This window comes from Thalassophryne amazonica, chromosome 1, assembly GCF_902500255.1.
Source record: "Thalassophryne amazonica chromosome 1, fThaAma1.1, whole genome shotgun sequence".
NCBI classification, from domain to species: domain Eukaryota; kingdom Metazoa; phylum Chordata; class Actinopteri; order Batrachoidiformes; family Batrachoididae; genus Thalassophryne; species Thalassophryne amazonica.
Window position 1 is genome coordinate 50,916,874 of NC_047103.1, and position 17,224 is coordinate 50,934,097.

General features: G+C 40.9%; 1 protein-coding gene across 2 annotated transcripts in view; it reads right to left on the reverse strand.

The window, feature by feature from the left end:
- The window catches only part of arfgef1 (ADP-ribosylation factor guanine nucleotide-exchange factor 1 (brefeldin A-inhibited)), a 197,198-nt gene that overhangs the window by 17,006 nt on the left and 162,968 nt on the right, over positions 1-17,224 (reverse strand). For both annotated transcript variants that reach the window (XM_034169775.1, XM_034169783.1), the window contains 7 exons: positions 17,041-17,176; positions 15,488-15,626; positions 7,303-7,375; positions 3,843-3,990; positions 3,595-3,734; positions 1,187-1,358; positions 815-953 (listed from right to left, as the gene is read on the reverse strand). In XM_034169775.1, coding sequence (XP_034025666.1) covers positions 815-953; positions 1,187-1,358; positions 3,595-3,734; positions 3,843-3,990; positions 7,303-7,375; positions 15,488-15,626; positions 17,041-17,176 — 947 coding nt within the window. The remainder of the gene's footprint in view (positions 1-814; positions 954-1,186; positions 1,359-3,594; positions 3,735-3,842; positions 3,991-7,302; positions 7,376-15,487; positions 15,627-17,040; positions 17,177-17,224) is intronic.

Genomic DNA, 17,224 nt, shown 5'->3' on the forward strand with positions numbered 1-17,224 from the left:
TGGTCAAATTGATGCCGATGTCTCACTGGACCAAGAACCATCATTTCAGTCTTTTCAGAGTTTAAAAGTAGGAAGTTTCTAGACATCCAACTTCTCACTGATGCAAGGCAATCTTCTAAGGATTTTATGTGAACGAGATTACCAGCAGTTATCGGCATATATAACTGAGTATCATCTGCATAGCAGTGAAAGGTAATCCCAAAATACCGCAGTATGTGCCCAAGGGGTGCTATATAAAGGGAGAACCATTTTACCCACTGTATATTGGTCAAAGAATTAAACACACATCTGCCTGCTCACCGGGAATTCATCTTCTACTAAATAGAACAGGAGAGAATGTTGGGATGGGGTTGATAATGGAATAACAAGCAGTGAACATAATGGAATAACAAGCAGTGAACAAAGGATCACAAACCTACAATATGCAGAACAAACCACTATACTAACCGACAATGCACAACATATGCAACACTTAATTTACAACTATCCAAAATCGGAAAAGAAAACCAGCCATGTCAGTACTCTGCACTACGACCGATACACAAAGCAACACTAAATCTGGAACAAGTAAACACATCCTGGTTCCACAGTTCAAAAACGCTTCATTAGAGAGTAACTCCATCAGCAGCTCAGCTTGTTTTGGGAACATCTATAGCTTTCCCTGGTGTTCTGATCTGCAGCTGCAAGCATCAGAACCATATGAGCAGAGTGCTACAGTATACCTTCTATTAAATATGAAACAAAAGCCACTTCTTATTAGAAGGATCAGTAGTCTGTGCCATGATAGTGCAGTCTGTCTGTGTTGATTCTTTACTTGAGCAGTCGTCTCTGGACCTCCTCCCAAGCATCCCGGCGGCTGTCGTCTGTGTACATACGAAACAGGATTCGCAGTCCACATGCCAGGCTACTGGTCTCCTGCTTCAACAGGTTGGGCTTTGACTTTCCTTTGAAACCTTGAATTGAAAGGCACATACAAATATGCACATAAATATGTATGTGAATTTATCAGTTAATACATAGCCTTCAAGTTACCTAAAAGCACCACAGAATACAAATGTCACTAATTACAGCCAATTTGCTGATAGGGATTGTATCTGATAGCATGGGATAATTTCTGTCAACAAAAGCTAAATCACTAAGGATTTTATCTATATTGGGTTTTTTTTTTTTTTTCATCTTTTTAAACCTGCTTTCCAGAGTAGGGTCCTTTGGTTGTTGTTGGAGTTGAAAGCCTTGGCGAAGCAGTGCGATTCCAACAGGCAGTCCAGCAATTTGAAGAGCTGCTCAGAGGTCAGGTAACGATACATGCCCTGGTCCCGAGCGTCCACAGTGACATCTGCCTCAAAGACAGCATCCCGCTTCACAAAAGGAAAAGTCAGATTAGCTTTAAATCACAGAGCATTGAAATACAGTAAATTATAATGTGCTGTGATGCTCGAGTGAGGTTTGAGAGCATGTGGTGATGCTGTACACTGCAACATCCACCTCACTATGAAACTATATTCTTGGCCCTGGTTGGCAGCATGCAGTTAGTTGATCCCACCTCCTGGTAGTAGCCATCTATCTGTCACAGTTATTAAAAATAAAACAACTAAGAAATTACATGTCCATAAGAATTCACAGCCTTTGCCATGAAGCTCAAAATTGAGCTCAGGTGCATCCTGTTTCCACTGATTATCCATGAGATGTTTCCATAGCTAAACTGGAGTCTACCTCGGGTAAATTCAGTTGACTGGACATGATTTGGAAAGACACACACCTGTCTAGATATAAGGCTCCACAGTTGTCCAAGCATGAAAGCAAAGGAATTGTCTGTTGACCTTCAAGACAGTATTGTCTCAAAGCACGAATCTGGGGAAGGGTACAGAAACATTTTTGCTGTTTAAAGGTCCAAGTGAGCACAGTGGCCTCCATCATCTGTAAATGGAATAAGTTCAGATCTACTAGGACTCTTCCAAGAGCTGGCCATCCATCTAAACTGAGTAATCGGGGCAGAAGGGTCTTAGTCAGGCAGGTAACCAAGAACCTGATGGTCACTCTGTCGAAGCTCCAGCATTCCTCCGTGGAGAGAAGCTTCCAGAAGGAAAACCATCTCTGCAGCAATCCACCAATGAGGCCTGTATGGTAGAGTTAGTAAAAAGCTCATGGCAGCCCACCTGGAGTTTGCCAAAAGGCACCTGAAGGACTCTTAGATCATGAGAAACAAAATTCTCTGGTCTGATGAGACAAAGATTGAACTCTTTGTTGTGAATACCAGGCACCATCCCTACAGTGAAGCATGTTGGTGGCAGCATCATGCTGTGGGGATGTTTTTCAGCAGCAGGAACTGGGAGACTAGTCAGGATTGAGGGAAAGATGAATGTAACAATGTACAGAGACATCCTGGATGAAAACCTGCTCCAGAGTGCTCTTGACCTCAGACTGGGGCGACAGTTCATCTTTCAGCAGGACAATGACCCTAAGAACACAGCCAAGATATCAAAGGAGTGGCTTCAGTACAACTGTGCAAATGTCCTTGTGTGTCCCAGCCAGAGGCCAGACCTAAATCCGACTCAACATCTCTGAAGAGATCTGAAAATGGCTTGCACCAACGCTCCCCATCCAACCTGATGGAGCTTGAGAGGTGCTGCAAAGAGGAATGGGCAAAACTGCCCAAAGACAGGTGCACCAAGCATGTGGCATCATATTCAAGAAGACTTGAGGCTGTAATTGCTGCCAATGATGCATCAACAGGCTTGAGCAAAGGGTGTGAATACTTATGCACACATGATTTGTTAGTTTTCATTTTGAATAAATTTGCAAAAATTAAAAACAACTTTTTCGCTGTTGTCATTATGAGGTGTTGTGAGTAAAATGTTGAGGGAAAATAAGGCTGTAACATAATAAAATGTGGAAAAAGTGAAGCACTGTGAATATTTTCCGGATGCACTGTAATACCACAAGAGAATGCTCCAAAGAAATTGCTTTTTTAATAAACAGAAAAAATGCTCAGGAAAGTCATGGATTTGTCCAAGAAATCTAATTTCCAAGAGTCCTAGTATCAAAGATTTCCACTCATCACATTCGGTCACTCCACAGTGTTTGGCTCTGACAACTATACAGCAAGATGAGAAGCGTCAGGACCCTCAAGACTTGGTCTTTCATTCTACTGCAAAAATATTTAGTATTGCCAGACATCTCTGTCCAGTGACCTCACACCTGGTGGCCAAGCCCAGTAAGTCATTGAAAGCCCGAATGTCAGTCTTGAACCAAAATAATCACAAACCCAGGCATAAATTAATTCCACAAAGATCACAGCTTGGTCTGCAAAGATAAAGTCAGTGAGCCTTTCCTCACTAACAAAGGCACCTTTAGCTAGTGTCACATAGCCAATATCTGACACCCGACTGGCAAGGTTTGTGGTCCAAAAACCCCACTCGGGGGGCACAGCACTCACAGCACCTGTGTACAGGTCAGCTACGATGCCCACCAACGCGAGAGAATAAATTGACAATATGAAGTAGGGAGGGAGAAATGTATGCATGAATGAAGTGTAAATTAAAATAAATCTGATCACCAATATAGAGTAGGTCAGTGAACCATAGCTCTTCATACCTGAGCAGCAGCAAAGTTCTCTGCATCTTCTTTCTTACTGGTGGCAGGAAAGAAGACAATATTATCGATTGTCTGGATCAGCTCCAGCTGTACCACACACTTTATCAGTAAAGCTGAGAATAAGCATTGCTCTTGGTTCTCTGCGGAAAAACACCATCATCCATATAAGGATATTAAGCACAAGATTTATTATTTTAGTCATTTATTAATTTTCCAGAATAAATTTTTGAGTCTAGACATAGACTAACTGGTTGGGGTTCTGCTACTGGAGTTGTCGTCACACATGCTGTACTGGCTCTGGCGACGGTTCTCCATGGCAACCGTGTCACTAGTGCTGATGGAAATCTGATCCTCAGAGCGAGACTGGATGTCTACGGATTTCTGGGAAATGGAGTCCTGGAAAAAAATGAAGTACAATTACCACATTTAAGTGTGCAAAGTCCATAAAGGAATCTTAATTTTCACATTTTGTTGTGAGAGGAGAGAGCAAATTGAGACTACCCTGGACAGGTGGAGATATGCTCTGGAGAGAAGGGGAATGAAAGTCAGTAGGAGCAAGACTGAGTACATGTGTGTGAATGGGAGGCAGCCCAGTGTAATAGTGCAGTTGCAAGTAGTAGAGGTGGTGAAAGTAGATGAGTTTAAATACTTGGGTCAACTGTCCAGAGTAATAGAGCACGTGGTAGAGAGGTGAAGAAGAGAGTACAGGCAGGGTGGAGTGGGTGGAGAAAGGTGGGAGGAGTGATTTGTGACCAAAGAATATCAGCAAGAGCGAAGGGGAAATTCTACAAGACAGTAGTGAGACAAGCTATGTTGAACAGCTTAGAGACGGTGGCACTAACAAAAAGACAGAAGGCAGAGCTGGAGGTGGCAGAACTGAAGATGTTGAGATTCTCTTTGGGAGTGACAAGAATGGACAGGATTAGGAATGAACATATCAGAGGGACAGCTCAGGTGGCACGGTTTGGAGACAAAGTCAGAGAGGCGAGACTGAGATGGTTTGGACATGTGCAGAGGAGGGACCCAGAGTATAAAGGGAGAAGGATGCTGAGGATGGAGCCACCAGGCAGGAGGAGAAGAGGGAGGCCAAAGAGGAGGTTTAGGTTTATGGATGTGCTGAGGGACGACATGCAGGTGGTTGGTGTGACAGAGGAATTTACAGAGGACAGGGTGAGATGAAAACAACTGATCTGCTGTGGCGACCCCTAACGGGTGCAGCTGACAGAAAAAGAACAAGTAGTAGTGAGTTTTAAGAGAGTAATTTCGCAAAAAAGTCACAAAAAAAACAAAACAAAATATGCAACAGTCCAAAGGTGCCCAAACTTTTCACATTCCTGTATGACTGTATGTCACAGTCTTTGCGTCTAACCAGTGGTGGACACAGCTAACCAAAAAGTTAGCTTCTATAACCGCTACTCAGCTAACTGAAAAGTTAACTTTTATAATGCTAAATTGATAAACCACTAAAAAACAATTAGCGGAAGCTACAGCTAAGGACCCCTTCACAGATAGTGCGAATACGTACAACTCCAGGGTGACTCACGGCGGTAGAGCTTGTATGAGCGCACCACGAAACATCGTGTTGACACACAGACATGCACGATGCCGGTGCAACAGTTTGTACACGTGGGAACACAGTGCCAGCAGCTGTGCGATGCTGTGAAGAATAAATAAATACATGCTCAACAGTTTCGTGCACAAGGCAACACAGCAGTTTTTCACAGCAGCTGTGTGATGTGGTTGAAAATAAAAATAATAAAATTACATGCCACCCACGGGAATCGAACCCACGCCTTCCTCTGATTTCCATCAGAAACTTTACCACTGAGCTACAGTCACTGTCCTGTGAAGGCTGCGGGAAACTACCTGATATCAGAAAGGATATGGATGTAATAAAAAAATAAAACCATGCGCCATAAAAAAAACACTGCATTTATCAAGCAGGCAATACAAATATCATCCATCTGTTCCTCTGTAGATGACCCATGGTCACTGATGTACAGTCATGAAATGACATGAATGAGAAGCAGTGTGCTCCAATCATGTCCACATCTGCTCTCGTGTGTCCAACCGGCCTACCGCAGGACTTTTTACTTCCACACCTCATGTGGAACAGAGCTCACATAGGTGATGGAACAGTCAGATCGCCCGCTGCGTGTTATGATCTGACGGTCCGTTTCAACCTGGGTGCAACTCGTCAATGGGCTACAGCATGCGTGCACTCACTGCAGCCCATTGCCAAGCGATATATGTTTTTATTTATGTCCAAATGATGACAGCAAGCAGAGACATGCGCATCACAGTGGGCAGTTGTTATTCCATGTCCGTCCAAACACAGTACGTGTTGTCCACTTGGGATGTCCAGATCGACAGATCTCCACAGCTGCTTCTGTCGGCAGCCACACCTCCTGTCAGTTCAGTACACAGACCAAAGCCACACTCGTGGGACACTTGGACAAATTTCACTGACAGAACGACAATGATTGTCTGCTGACTGTTGCTGTGTTAATAGTGCGAATGGCCACACATTTTCTAAGTGCCAAACAAGCGGTGTTAGATGTTCATGTGTGTCACCTGGAATTTGGCTGACACCTGCCGCGAGAGGGATCGATGGGTTCGCACAGCTGCTGGTGTGCACTAATACATGTAGCAACAGGTGTACAAGGCAGCTATGATTTTACACGTTTTGCACACGATTCCTGCTTCATGTGCACTTTATGCACAAATTGACCAAATTCACACTATGTGTGAAGGGGCCCTAACCGATAACTTTCAGTATCGTCTCCGGTACATTCAACTACTGACAAGCCAGATCAGCGGTTCAGCCGTGAGGCCGAAGCCCTCAAGAGGAAAGCAGGTTTGGTTTATGGTTTTGATTTATGAACAAAATTAATACGGACAGTTTAACTACATTAATGCCAAGTCCGTCATTTGTACAAAATGGAAATATAACACATATCTTTTAATTTTAAAATAATGCACTAATTCTGAAGTTTTGAACATTAACACACACAGATACCAAACTGCATTATGGGCAAACTGAGCATCAATTTCAATTCAATTTATTCACTTTATATAGCGCCAAATCACAACAGAGTTGTCTCAAGGCACACAAAACAATTCAGAAAACAAAATAAAATGAATTAAAAGATTAAAAAGCATAGTAAAAGAGTAAAAAAGCAAAATGCATAGTAACATAATATGCCAGTATGTAATATGCCATTTGCTTTTTTGTAGCAGCCTGACAGCCAGACCTCTTCTGCTGGGGGAAGAGTTAAGCTCAGCTCCTCTTAGCTGCCTCACTGCTGCAAAATACATAGCAGACAGGAGTCAACAGGGTTTATAAATGTTTTTCACCGTTACTCACTATGTAAAAAAACTGTTAGCGGGCTAAAAGTTATCAGAACTAAATTTATCGGAAGCTAACTGGTCCCCTGAAGCTAATTAGCGGTTAGCGGAACTGTGCCCACCACTGCATACAACAAAATACTTTCTACATGGCCACAGACTTGTGGAAATTTAAAGATGTTTTACATGAAAGTCCAACTGTAGTTATCTATAAAGAACGGATGAGGAAAAAAAATTTTCACAACATGACAATTTTAAAATGATACAAGCAGAGTACAAGTATACAAAGTTTGCAGATGAAATAGCAGCAGAACAGCAATACAATTTGTTTGCCAATAAGGAAAATGAATGTTTTCTCACCAGTTGTTTGTCTGACAGACTCTGTGCTGTTAAGCATTCTCCCTCGGCTCCTGCTGCTCTCCACGTTAGTAGCCTAACATCAACAATAGAACAACAACTCATTCACTGACTAGGGGTAGAGTTAATAAATGAAAGATAAAAATGACAACTAGTATTTCAATGCTTGTGGGCTCTCTTATTTCCAACATTGCTCCTGTAGTGTCAAAACTACATTTCATGTCTTACACATAGCCTGTCTAAATCTTTGCAATGTAAACTGTGTTCATTGTCTTTATGTAACGTTGCAGCCTTGCAGCTGCTCTGATAAAATTCACCATCTCTTCTCCAAGGCCAAAAACAGTGATAACATTCATTGTTCAGGGAGAGTTTTCGTGGGAAACTTGAAGTTTCATTTTACTGGAAAATGTGTACATGACTGTTTTCTGTGCCCCCGCCTCTCTCTGAATATACAAAAACAACTCCCTCAGAAATGCTGCACACACACAATTTCAAAATCCTGCTGTTCAGATTTTTGACTATTGTTGTGTGTCTTTGAGGCCTCAAATTAAAAGCCTGTTATTTTAATCTGCAAATTCTTTGACTTTTTCCACAAACAGCCTCAGACACTTTGACTTTAAATCATTTTTGCCACTCCTGAGCATTAGAGTAGCTGGTCTTGTCATCGCTTTTTTGCCTTCAGGAAACAAGTACTCAGAGCACAATTTCCCCCACTGGCAAATGCTACCTTAGAACAAGTGCTTGCTACATTTTACAACCCCAATGCCAATGAAGTTGGGACGTTGTGTAAAATGTAAATAAAAACAGAATACAACGATTTCCAAATACCACAAAGCCACACTGTTATAACACGTGAAGAATGTGGCTTGGCACTGTCTTGCTGAAATAAGCAGGGACGTCCCTGAAAAAGATGATGCTTGGATGGCAGCAAAAAAAATAAATGAGGTGGGCTTCATAGATAATTGGCAAAGCTTCTGGGGAAAACCTGGTCTTGTTAGGAGAGATGGCATCCATCCCACTTTGGATGGAGCAGCTCTCATTTCTAGAAATCTGGCCAATTTTATTAAACCAACCAAACCGTGACTACCCAGGGTTGGGGCCAGGAAGCAGAGTTGTAGTCTTACACACCTCTCTGCAGCTTCTCTCCCCCTGCCATCCCCCCAATACCCCATCCCCGTAGAGACGGCGCCTGCTCCCAGACCACCAACAACCAGTAAAAATCTATTTAAGCATAAAAATTCAAAAAGAAAAAAAATATAGCACCTTCAACTGCACCACAGACTAAAAGAGTTAAATGTGGTCTATTAAACATTAGGTCTCTCTCTTCTAAGTCCCTGTTAGTAAATGATATAATAATTGATCAACATATTGATTTATTCTGCCTTACAGAAACTTGGTTACAGCAGGATGAATATGTTAGTTTAAATGAGTCAACACCCCCGAGTCACACTGTCAGAATGCTCGTAGCACGGGCCGAGGGGGAGGATTAGCAGTAATCTTCCACTCCAGCTTATTAATTAATCAAAAACCCAGACAGAGCTTTAATTCATTTGAAAGCTTGACTCTTAGTTTTGTCCATCCAAATTGGAAGTCCCAGTTATCTATCGTCCACCTGGTCATTACTGTGAGTTTCTCTGTGAATTTTCAGATCTTTTGTCTGATTTAGTGCCTAGCTCAGATAAGATAATTATAGTGGGCAATTTTAACATCCACATAGATGCTGAGAATGACAGCCTCAACACTGCATTTAATCTATTATTAGACTCAACTGGCTTTGCTCAAAATGTAAATGAGTCCACCCACCACTTTAATCATACCTTAGATCTTGTTCTGACTTATGGTATAGAACTTGAAGACTTAACAGTATTCCCTGAAAACCCCCTTCTGTCTGATCATTTCTTAATAACATTTACTTTAATGGACTACCCAGCAGTGGGGAATAAGTTTCATTACAGTAGAAGTCTTTCAGAAAGCGCTGTAACTAGGTTTAAGGATATGATTACTTCTTTGTTATGTTCTCCAATGCCATATACCAACACAGTGCAGAGTAGCTACCTAAACTCTGTGAGTGAGATAGATTATCTCGTCAATAGTTTTACATCCTCATTGAGCACAACTTTGGATGCTGTAGCTCCTCTGAAAAAGAGAGCCTTAAATCAGAAGTGCCTGACTCAGTGGTATAACTCACAAACTCGCAGCTTAAAGCAGATAACCCGTAAGTTGGAGAGGAAATGGCGTCTCACTAATTTAGAAGATCTTCACTTAGCCTGGAAAAAGAGTCTGTTGCTCTATAAAAAAGCCCTCCGTAAAGCTAGGACATCTTACTACTCATCACTAACTGAAGAAAATAAGAACAACCCCACGTTTCTTTTCAGCACTGTAGCCAGGCTGACAAAGAGTCAGAGCTCTATTGAGCCGAGTATTCCTTTAACTTTAACTAGTAATGACTTCATGACTTTCTTTGCTAATAAAGTTTTAACTATTAGAGAAAAAATTACTCATAGCCATCCCAAAGACATATCTTTATGTTCGACTGCTTTCAGTAATGCTGGTATTTGGTTAGACTCTTTCTCTCCGATTGTTCGGTCTGAGTTATTTTCATTAGTCACTTCCTCCAAACCATCAACATGTCTATTAGACCCCATTCCTACCAGGCTGCTCAAGGAAGCCCTACCATTAATTAATGCTTCGATCTTAAACATGATCAATCTATCTTTATTAGTTTGCTATGTACCACAGGCTTTTAAGGTGGCAGTAATTAAACCATTACTTAAAAAGCCATCACTTGACCCTGCTATCTTAGCTAATTATAGGCCAATCTCCAACCTTCCTTTTCTCTCAAAAATTCTTGAAAGGGTAGTTGTAAAACAGCTAACTGATCATCTGCAGAGGAATGGTCTATTTGAAGAGTTTCAGTCAGGGTTTAGAATTCATCATAGTACAGAAACAGCATTAGTGAAGGTTACAAATGATCTTCTTATGGCCTCAGACAGTGGACTCATCTCTGTGCTGTCCTGTTAGACTTCAGTGCTGCTTTTGATACTGTTGACCATAAAATTTTATTACAGAGATTAGAGCATGCCATAGGTATTAAAGGCACTGCGCTGCGGTCGTTTGAATCATATTTATCTAATAGATTACAATTTGTTCATGTAAATGAGGAGTCTTCTTCACAGACTAAGGTTAACTATGGAGTTCCACAAGGTTCTGTGCTAGGACCAATTTTATTCATGCTTTATACATGCTTCCCTTAGGCAGTATTATTAGAAGGCATTGCTTAAATTTTCATTGTTACGCAGATGATACCCAGCTTTATCTATCTATGAAGCCAGAGGACACACACCAATTAGTTAAACTGCAGGAATGTCTTACAGACATAAAAACATAGATGACCTCTAATTTCCTGCTTTTAAATTCAGATAAAACTGAAGATATTGTACTTGGCCCCACAAATCTTAGAAACATGGTGTCTAACCAGATCCTTACTCTGGATGGCATTACCCTGACCTCTAGTAATACTGTGAGAAATCTTTGAGTCATTTTTGATCAGGATTTGTCCTTCAATGCGCATATTAAGCAAATATGTAGGACTGCTTTTTTACATTTGCGCAATATCTCTAAAATTAGAAAGGTCTTGTCTCAGAGTGATGCTGAAAAACTAATTCATGCATTTATTTCCTCTAGGCTGGACTATTGTAATTCATTATTATCAGGTTGTCCTAAAAGTTGCCTGAAAAGTCTTCAGTTAATTAAAAATGCTGCAGCTAGAGTACTGACGGGGACTAGAAGGAGAGAGCATATTTCACCCATATTGGCCTCTCTTCATTGGCTTCCTGTTAATTCCAGAATAGAATTTAAAATTCTTCTTCTTACTTATAAGGTTTTGAATAATCAGGTCCCATCTTATCTTAGGGACCTCTTAGTACCATATCACCCCAATAGAGCGCTTCGCTCTCAGACTCCAGGCTTACTGGAGTCTGAGAGCGAAGTTCCTAGGGTTTTTAAGAGTAGAATGGGAGGCAGAGCCTTCAGCTTTCAGGCTCCTCTCCTGTGGAACCAGCTCTCAATTCGAATCAGGGAGACAGACACCCTCTCTACTTTTAAGCTTAGGCTTAAAACTTTTCTTTTTGCTAAAGCTTATAGTTAGGGCTGGATCAGGTGACCCTGAACCATCCCTTAGTTATGCTGCTATAGACTTAGACTGCTGGGGGGTTTCCCATGATGCACTGAGTGTTTCTTTCTCTTTTTGCTCTGTATGCACCACTCTGCATTTAATCATTAGTGATTGATCTCTGCTCTCTTCCACAGCATGTCTTTTTCCTGATTCTCTCCCCTCAGCCCCAACCAGTCCCAGCAGGAGACTGCTCCTCCCTGAGCCTGGTTCTGCTGGAGGTTTCTTCCTGTTAAAAGTGAATTTTTCCTTCCCACTGTCGCCAAGTGCTTGCTCATAGGGGGTCGTTTTGACCATTGGAGTTTTTCTGTAATTATTGTATGGCTTTTGCCTTGCAATATAAAGCGCCTTGGGGCAACTGTTGTTGTGATTTGGCGCTATATAAATAAAATTGATTTTTTTTTTTTTGATATGTGTTGCTCCAAAACCTGGATGTACCTTTCAGCATTGAAGGTGCCCTCATTATGTAGCTGCCCATGCCATGGGCACTAACACACCCCATACCATCACAGATGCTGGCTTTTGAGCTTAGCACTGATAACAATCTGGATGGTCTTTTTCCTCTCTTTTCCGGAGGACACGACGTCCATGATTTCCAAAAACAATTTGAAATGTGGACTTATCAGACCACAGCACACTTTTCCACTTTGCGTCTGTCCATTTCAAATGAGCTTGGGCCCACAGAAGGCGGCAGCATTTCTGGATGTTGTTGATTTATGGCTTTCGCTTTGCATGGTAGAGTTTTAACTTGCACTTGTAGATGTAGCGACGAACTGTGTTAACTGACAATGATTTTCTGAAGTGTTCCTGCGCCCACACGGTAAGACCCTTTACACAATGTCATCGGTTTTTAATGCAATACCGCCTGAGGGATCGAAGGTCACGGGCATTCAATGTTGGTTTTCGGCCTTGCCGCTTACGTGTAGAATGTTCTCCAGATTCTCTGAATCTTCTGATTATATTATGGACTGTAGATGATGGAATCCCTAAATTCCTTGCAATTGAATTTTGAGAAACACTGTTCTTAAACTTATTTTTTTCACGCAGTTGTTCACAAAGTGATGATCCTCATCCCATCTTTGCTTGTGAATGGCTGAACCTTTTGGGGATGCTCCTTTTATACCAATCATGACACACACCTGTTTCCAATTAACCTGTTCACCTGTGGAATGTTCCAAACAGGTGTTCTTTGAGCATTCATCAACTTTCCCAGTCTTTTGTCACCCCTGTCCCAGCTTTTTTGAAACATGTTGCAGGCATCCATTTCAAAATGAGCAAATATTTGCACAAAAACAAAAAAGTTTATCCGTTTGAACATTAAATATCTTATCTTTGTGGTGTATTCAATTGAATATAGGTTGAAGAGGATTTGCAAATCATTGTATTCTGTTTTTATTTACATTTCACACAATGTCCCAACTTCATTGGAATTGGGGTTGTAGTAACATTTCAAGGTATGTAATAGGTTGTGTTGTATGTGTCTAGGTTTGTTAATAAAGGGCCATAACTTTAGCATTATGTGTCAATCTTGTACAATATGACAATATGCGTATTGCCAACCTATAACAAGTAATTGTACCACATTTCCCAACATTCATCTTAAAAATGTGAGAGGAGATGTTTTCAGAATGCAGGCACCCACTCATGAAACTGACGGCTAGTCTACTTTTGTTAATCAAGGGCCATAACTCTGGTAAAAAATGGACCAACTCAAACGATATAATAATATGTGTACAGTAAAACTTGCATATAACGGATTCAGGTGGACTAAAAGATTTTGTCTGCTATAATCAAAATCCATTATTTGTATAAAATGGACAAAATTTGTTACATGTATGTAAAGGATTAGTTATAGCCAGGAGGCCCCGAATAATCTACGGAGAATCCCCAGCACCAATTAGGCTTATGTATTTCCGTGATTAAACACCTGAACTTGAACTGGGGCCAGCCTCATTTAATGGCTGGGTCAAAACTTCGTTTGAAAGAAATACACCTGCCTTAAATAAGCACCGGGCATTATGTGCATTAAAAAGGATTACATTTGGTCAAGTCACTCTTTTTTGTAAGTCCGGTATGGAGTGGTACCTTAAAATCCTAAAGCCTGATTTATGCTTCTACAACTCTAACTCTGTGGCCATGCAATGATGCTGACGTGAGCATAACCCTTTTATAGTTCTGTCGCATTGGTGGGTGTCTTACTGCAATTTTCTGCAGGAACAGTGGCTTTTCCTCGATCAATTTGTCCCTCAATGAGCTCCACTTCTTTATACAATCATCAACCTCCAAACCAACAGTACAGCACATGAAATTTTTCTCCATGAAGTGCAGGTCATTTGAGTGTCTTTTTCCATCTTCATGTTGTAAAGTTGGTCACATTTGCAGATGTTTCTGCCAAATGTTCCTGTATTAGATCCATGATCGAAATGTAATGCATGCGGACTGCGAAAACCTTTAAAATAAGATGGGAGAGGAAGGAGTGAAAGTGGAAAATTGGCCAATCACAGACCTTGCGGTCTCGGTCACTTCTACTGGCCCATAGAAAGGGTTCACAGCCATGCAGAGGACTGTGTTCTAAAACAGTTGGCTTTGGTTCATCACACTCAGGGATATCTGTGTGAAACGTAACACCATATTACAGTGCAGGCAGCAAGCAGCATTTTGTTCATAACCACCAGCCTTGGCCTGCCTCATTTAGGCTCTGGGTCTGAGCACAGTTTGAAAAAATAAATGCCCGGGCTTTTAATCAAGGAAATACGATACCCACTTTCCTTGAATTGGTGAGTGTCAGTACCAAACTTCATTTTGTACGTCTGTTGATGCTGGGCAATACTAGACTGCGCTGTCCAGTAAATGTGAGGGGTTTCAAATGGAAATACACTGCAATGGAGTGGGACGTTTTGTCCTATGTGAGAGGAAAATTTGTTATACAAAATCCGGTATATACGGTGTTTATTACATGGAAAAACCCATACAAAAACATTAGAACTTTTATCCAGTGACTGTATCTGGTTTATATGATGACGGTTATCTGCAGTAAAGATATATTATTTTACATGCACCAACCAATTCTCCTTTGAATTAAAAGAAGTGACCCTGTGAAGATGCACAGTATTCTTGCACCAATCTGTTTGTTGGTTTGGAAGCAGAAATGCTAAAACACAAATGAATTCACAACAGGGCAGCACAGTCTCATATGGGGGCGGGCGTTAAAGGAGTAAAATATGATGCATATGATGGAATTTCTCAACTTACGGGGTACAAACCACAGCATTTGGGCAAATTACAATTACACGCAAACAAAGTGAAAATGCAAAGAAAAAGTGACGATGCAGAGGGAAAGTGGACATGTATTTCTTTTTGTTTATGATCCAGAGCACAAATGCGTCGAGGCAGTTTTGCAGGCACAGAAAAGGAGCTACTCTGTTAGCTGAGTAGGCTAACACTTACCGACAAAACGTCTCCTACCTCCTCGCCTTTTCTTCTCCACCAGGAACCACACAAAAAATAAATAAATAAAACTTTTCCGATTGCTTCGGTGACTGCACCCGAAAACAAAACCGTACACCATTTATCCATGTGAAGTTATGTTGTGTATATATTAAATGGAGGTCCCCGTAAGTGGTCAAATCCTGCAATTTCACAGAGGGTTCAAACGAGACTACAGTGTCCTATAAAGGGATGATAAAGTTCAGCCTATATTTTAGACTCCTTTCATTTTCAAGATGATCTAGATAATGAATCACAGCCATTCTGGTGTTTGTATTCATTGATTAAACTAATAAACTGGTTTAAAAAAAAAAAGGCAAGCACACAAATCAATAATGCAATTCTGCAGCCTTTAGATGCTGCAAGCTTTTTCTAACATTTTAAAGTGGAGGGTTTTGGTCTGAAAGGATGCATGCACTGTAATAAGTGGTCGTCTTGTTGCTGCTGAATGTGCTTATCTTTTATGTCTGTGTTTAAAAGCAGGTTTTGGTGTCCAACTTGAAGTAGGAGCTGGTTTAAATGTTAGCTTACGTGTGTGGGATGGTAGTCTTAAAGATGTCCAGCATGCAGTTACATGTCTTATCCCACGTCTCTGGGGAGAACTTCTCTCCATTCAGGATGACCACATTCTCTAAACAGTTGGTGCCTGAACGGGCGAGCTGCTCATTGTCTATAGAAGTACAGAAGAAGCAAAAAAGCAAGAATTAGCCAAGGAGGTAAAGAGACAAGAGCACAGAATTAACAGCAATAGTTCAAAGACAGTATAACACAATCTAAGTTCCAGGCTGATGTTGGCAACCATCTCTAATTTTTTGTCATTTACAGTAGTGTTCAGAATAATAGTAGTGCTATGTGACTAAAAAGATTAATCCAGGTTTTGAGTATATTTCTTATTGTTACATGGGAAACAAGGTACCAGTAGATTCAGTAGATTCTCACAAATCCAACAAGACCAAGCATTCATGATATGCACACTCTTAAGGCTATGAAATTGGGCTATTAGTAAAAAAAAGTAGAAAAGGGGGTGTTCACAATAATAGTAGTGTGGCATTCAGTCAGTGAGTTCGTCGATTTTGTGGAACAAACAGGTGTGAATCAGGTGTCCCCTATGTAAGGATGAAGCCAGCACCTGTTGAACATGCTTTTCTCTTTGAAAGCCTGAGGAAAATGGGATGTTCAAGACATTGTTCAGAAGAACAGCGTAGTTTGATTAAAAAGTTGATTGGAGAGGGGAAAACTTATACATAGGTGCAAAAAATTATAGCCTGTTCATCTACAATGATCTCCAATGCTTTAAAATGGGCAAAAAAACAGAGATGCGTGGAAGAAAATGGAAAACAACCATCAAAATGGATAGAAGAATAACCAGAATGGCAAAGGCTCACCCACTGATCAGCTCCAGGATGATCAAAGAGTCTGGAGTTACAGGTATCGTGGATCAGTTTGGATATGTCAAAATACTTGAAGAGGTCATGTTGCCTTATGCTGAAGAGGACATGCCCATGAAATAGGTGTTTCAACAAGACAATGACCCCAAGCACACTAGTAAACGAGCAAAATCTTGGTTCCAAACGAACAAAATGAATGCCTCGCAGATGTGAAGAAATCATGAAAAACTGTGGTTATACAACTAAATACTAGTTTAGTAATTCACAGGATTGCTAAAAAAGCAGTTTGAACATAATAGTTTTGAGTTTGTAGCATCAACAGCAGATGCTACTATTATTGTGAACACCCCCTTTTCTACTTTTTTTTTTTTACTAACAGCCCAATTTCATAGCCTTAAGAGTGTGCATATCATGAATGCTTGGTCTTGTTGGATTTGTGAGAATCTACTGAATCTACTGGTACCTTGTTTCCCATGTAACAATAAGACATGTACTCAAAACCTGGATTCATCTTTTTAGTCACATAGCACTACTATTATTCTGAACACTACTGTATAAAGGCATTTCTTCTCCTTCTGCCAGTGTGGTGCTTGGTGGCAAAGTGGAATTCAGCTTTCACAAATCTAAGATAGCCTGAAGCTTTTATGAATACATTCATTAACTTGTGAGGGGGAAAAAGCACTCCTGTGTGCTCACCTTGCTGAACACACCAGTACAGCTGAGACAGAATGTCATCCAACAGGACATCACTGAGGGACTCAAAGTACTGGGTAAAGACATCACAGATGGCATAAAGTGCGTGGTTGCAGGTGGTGGTCATCCACTCTGCTTTCTGTAAGACAAAATACCGGTGACAATCTGTCACATCACTTTGATAATA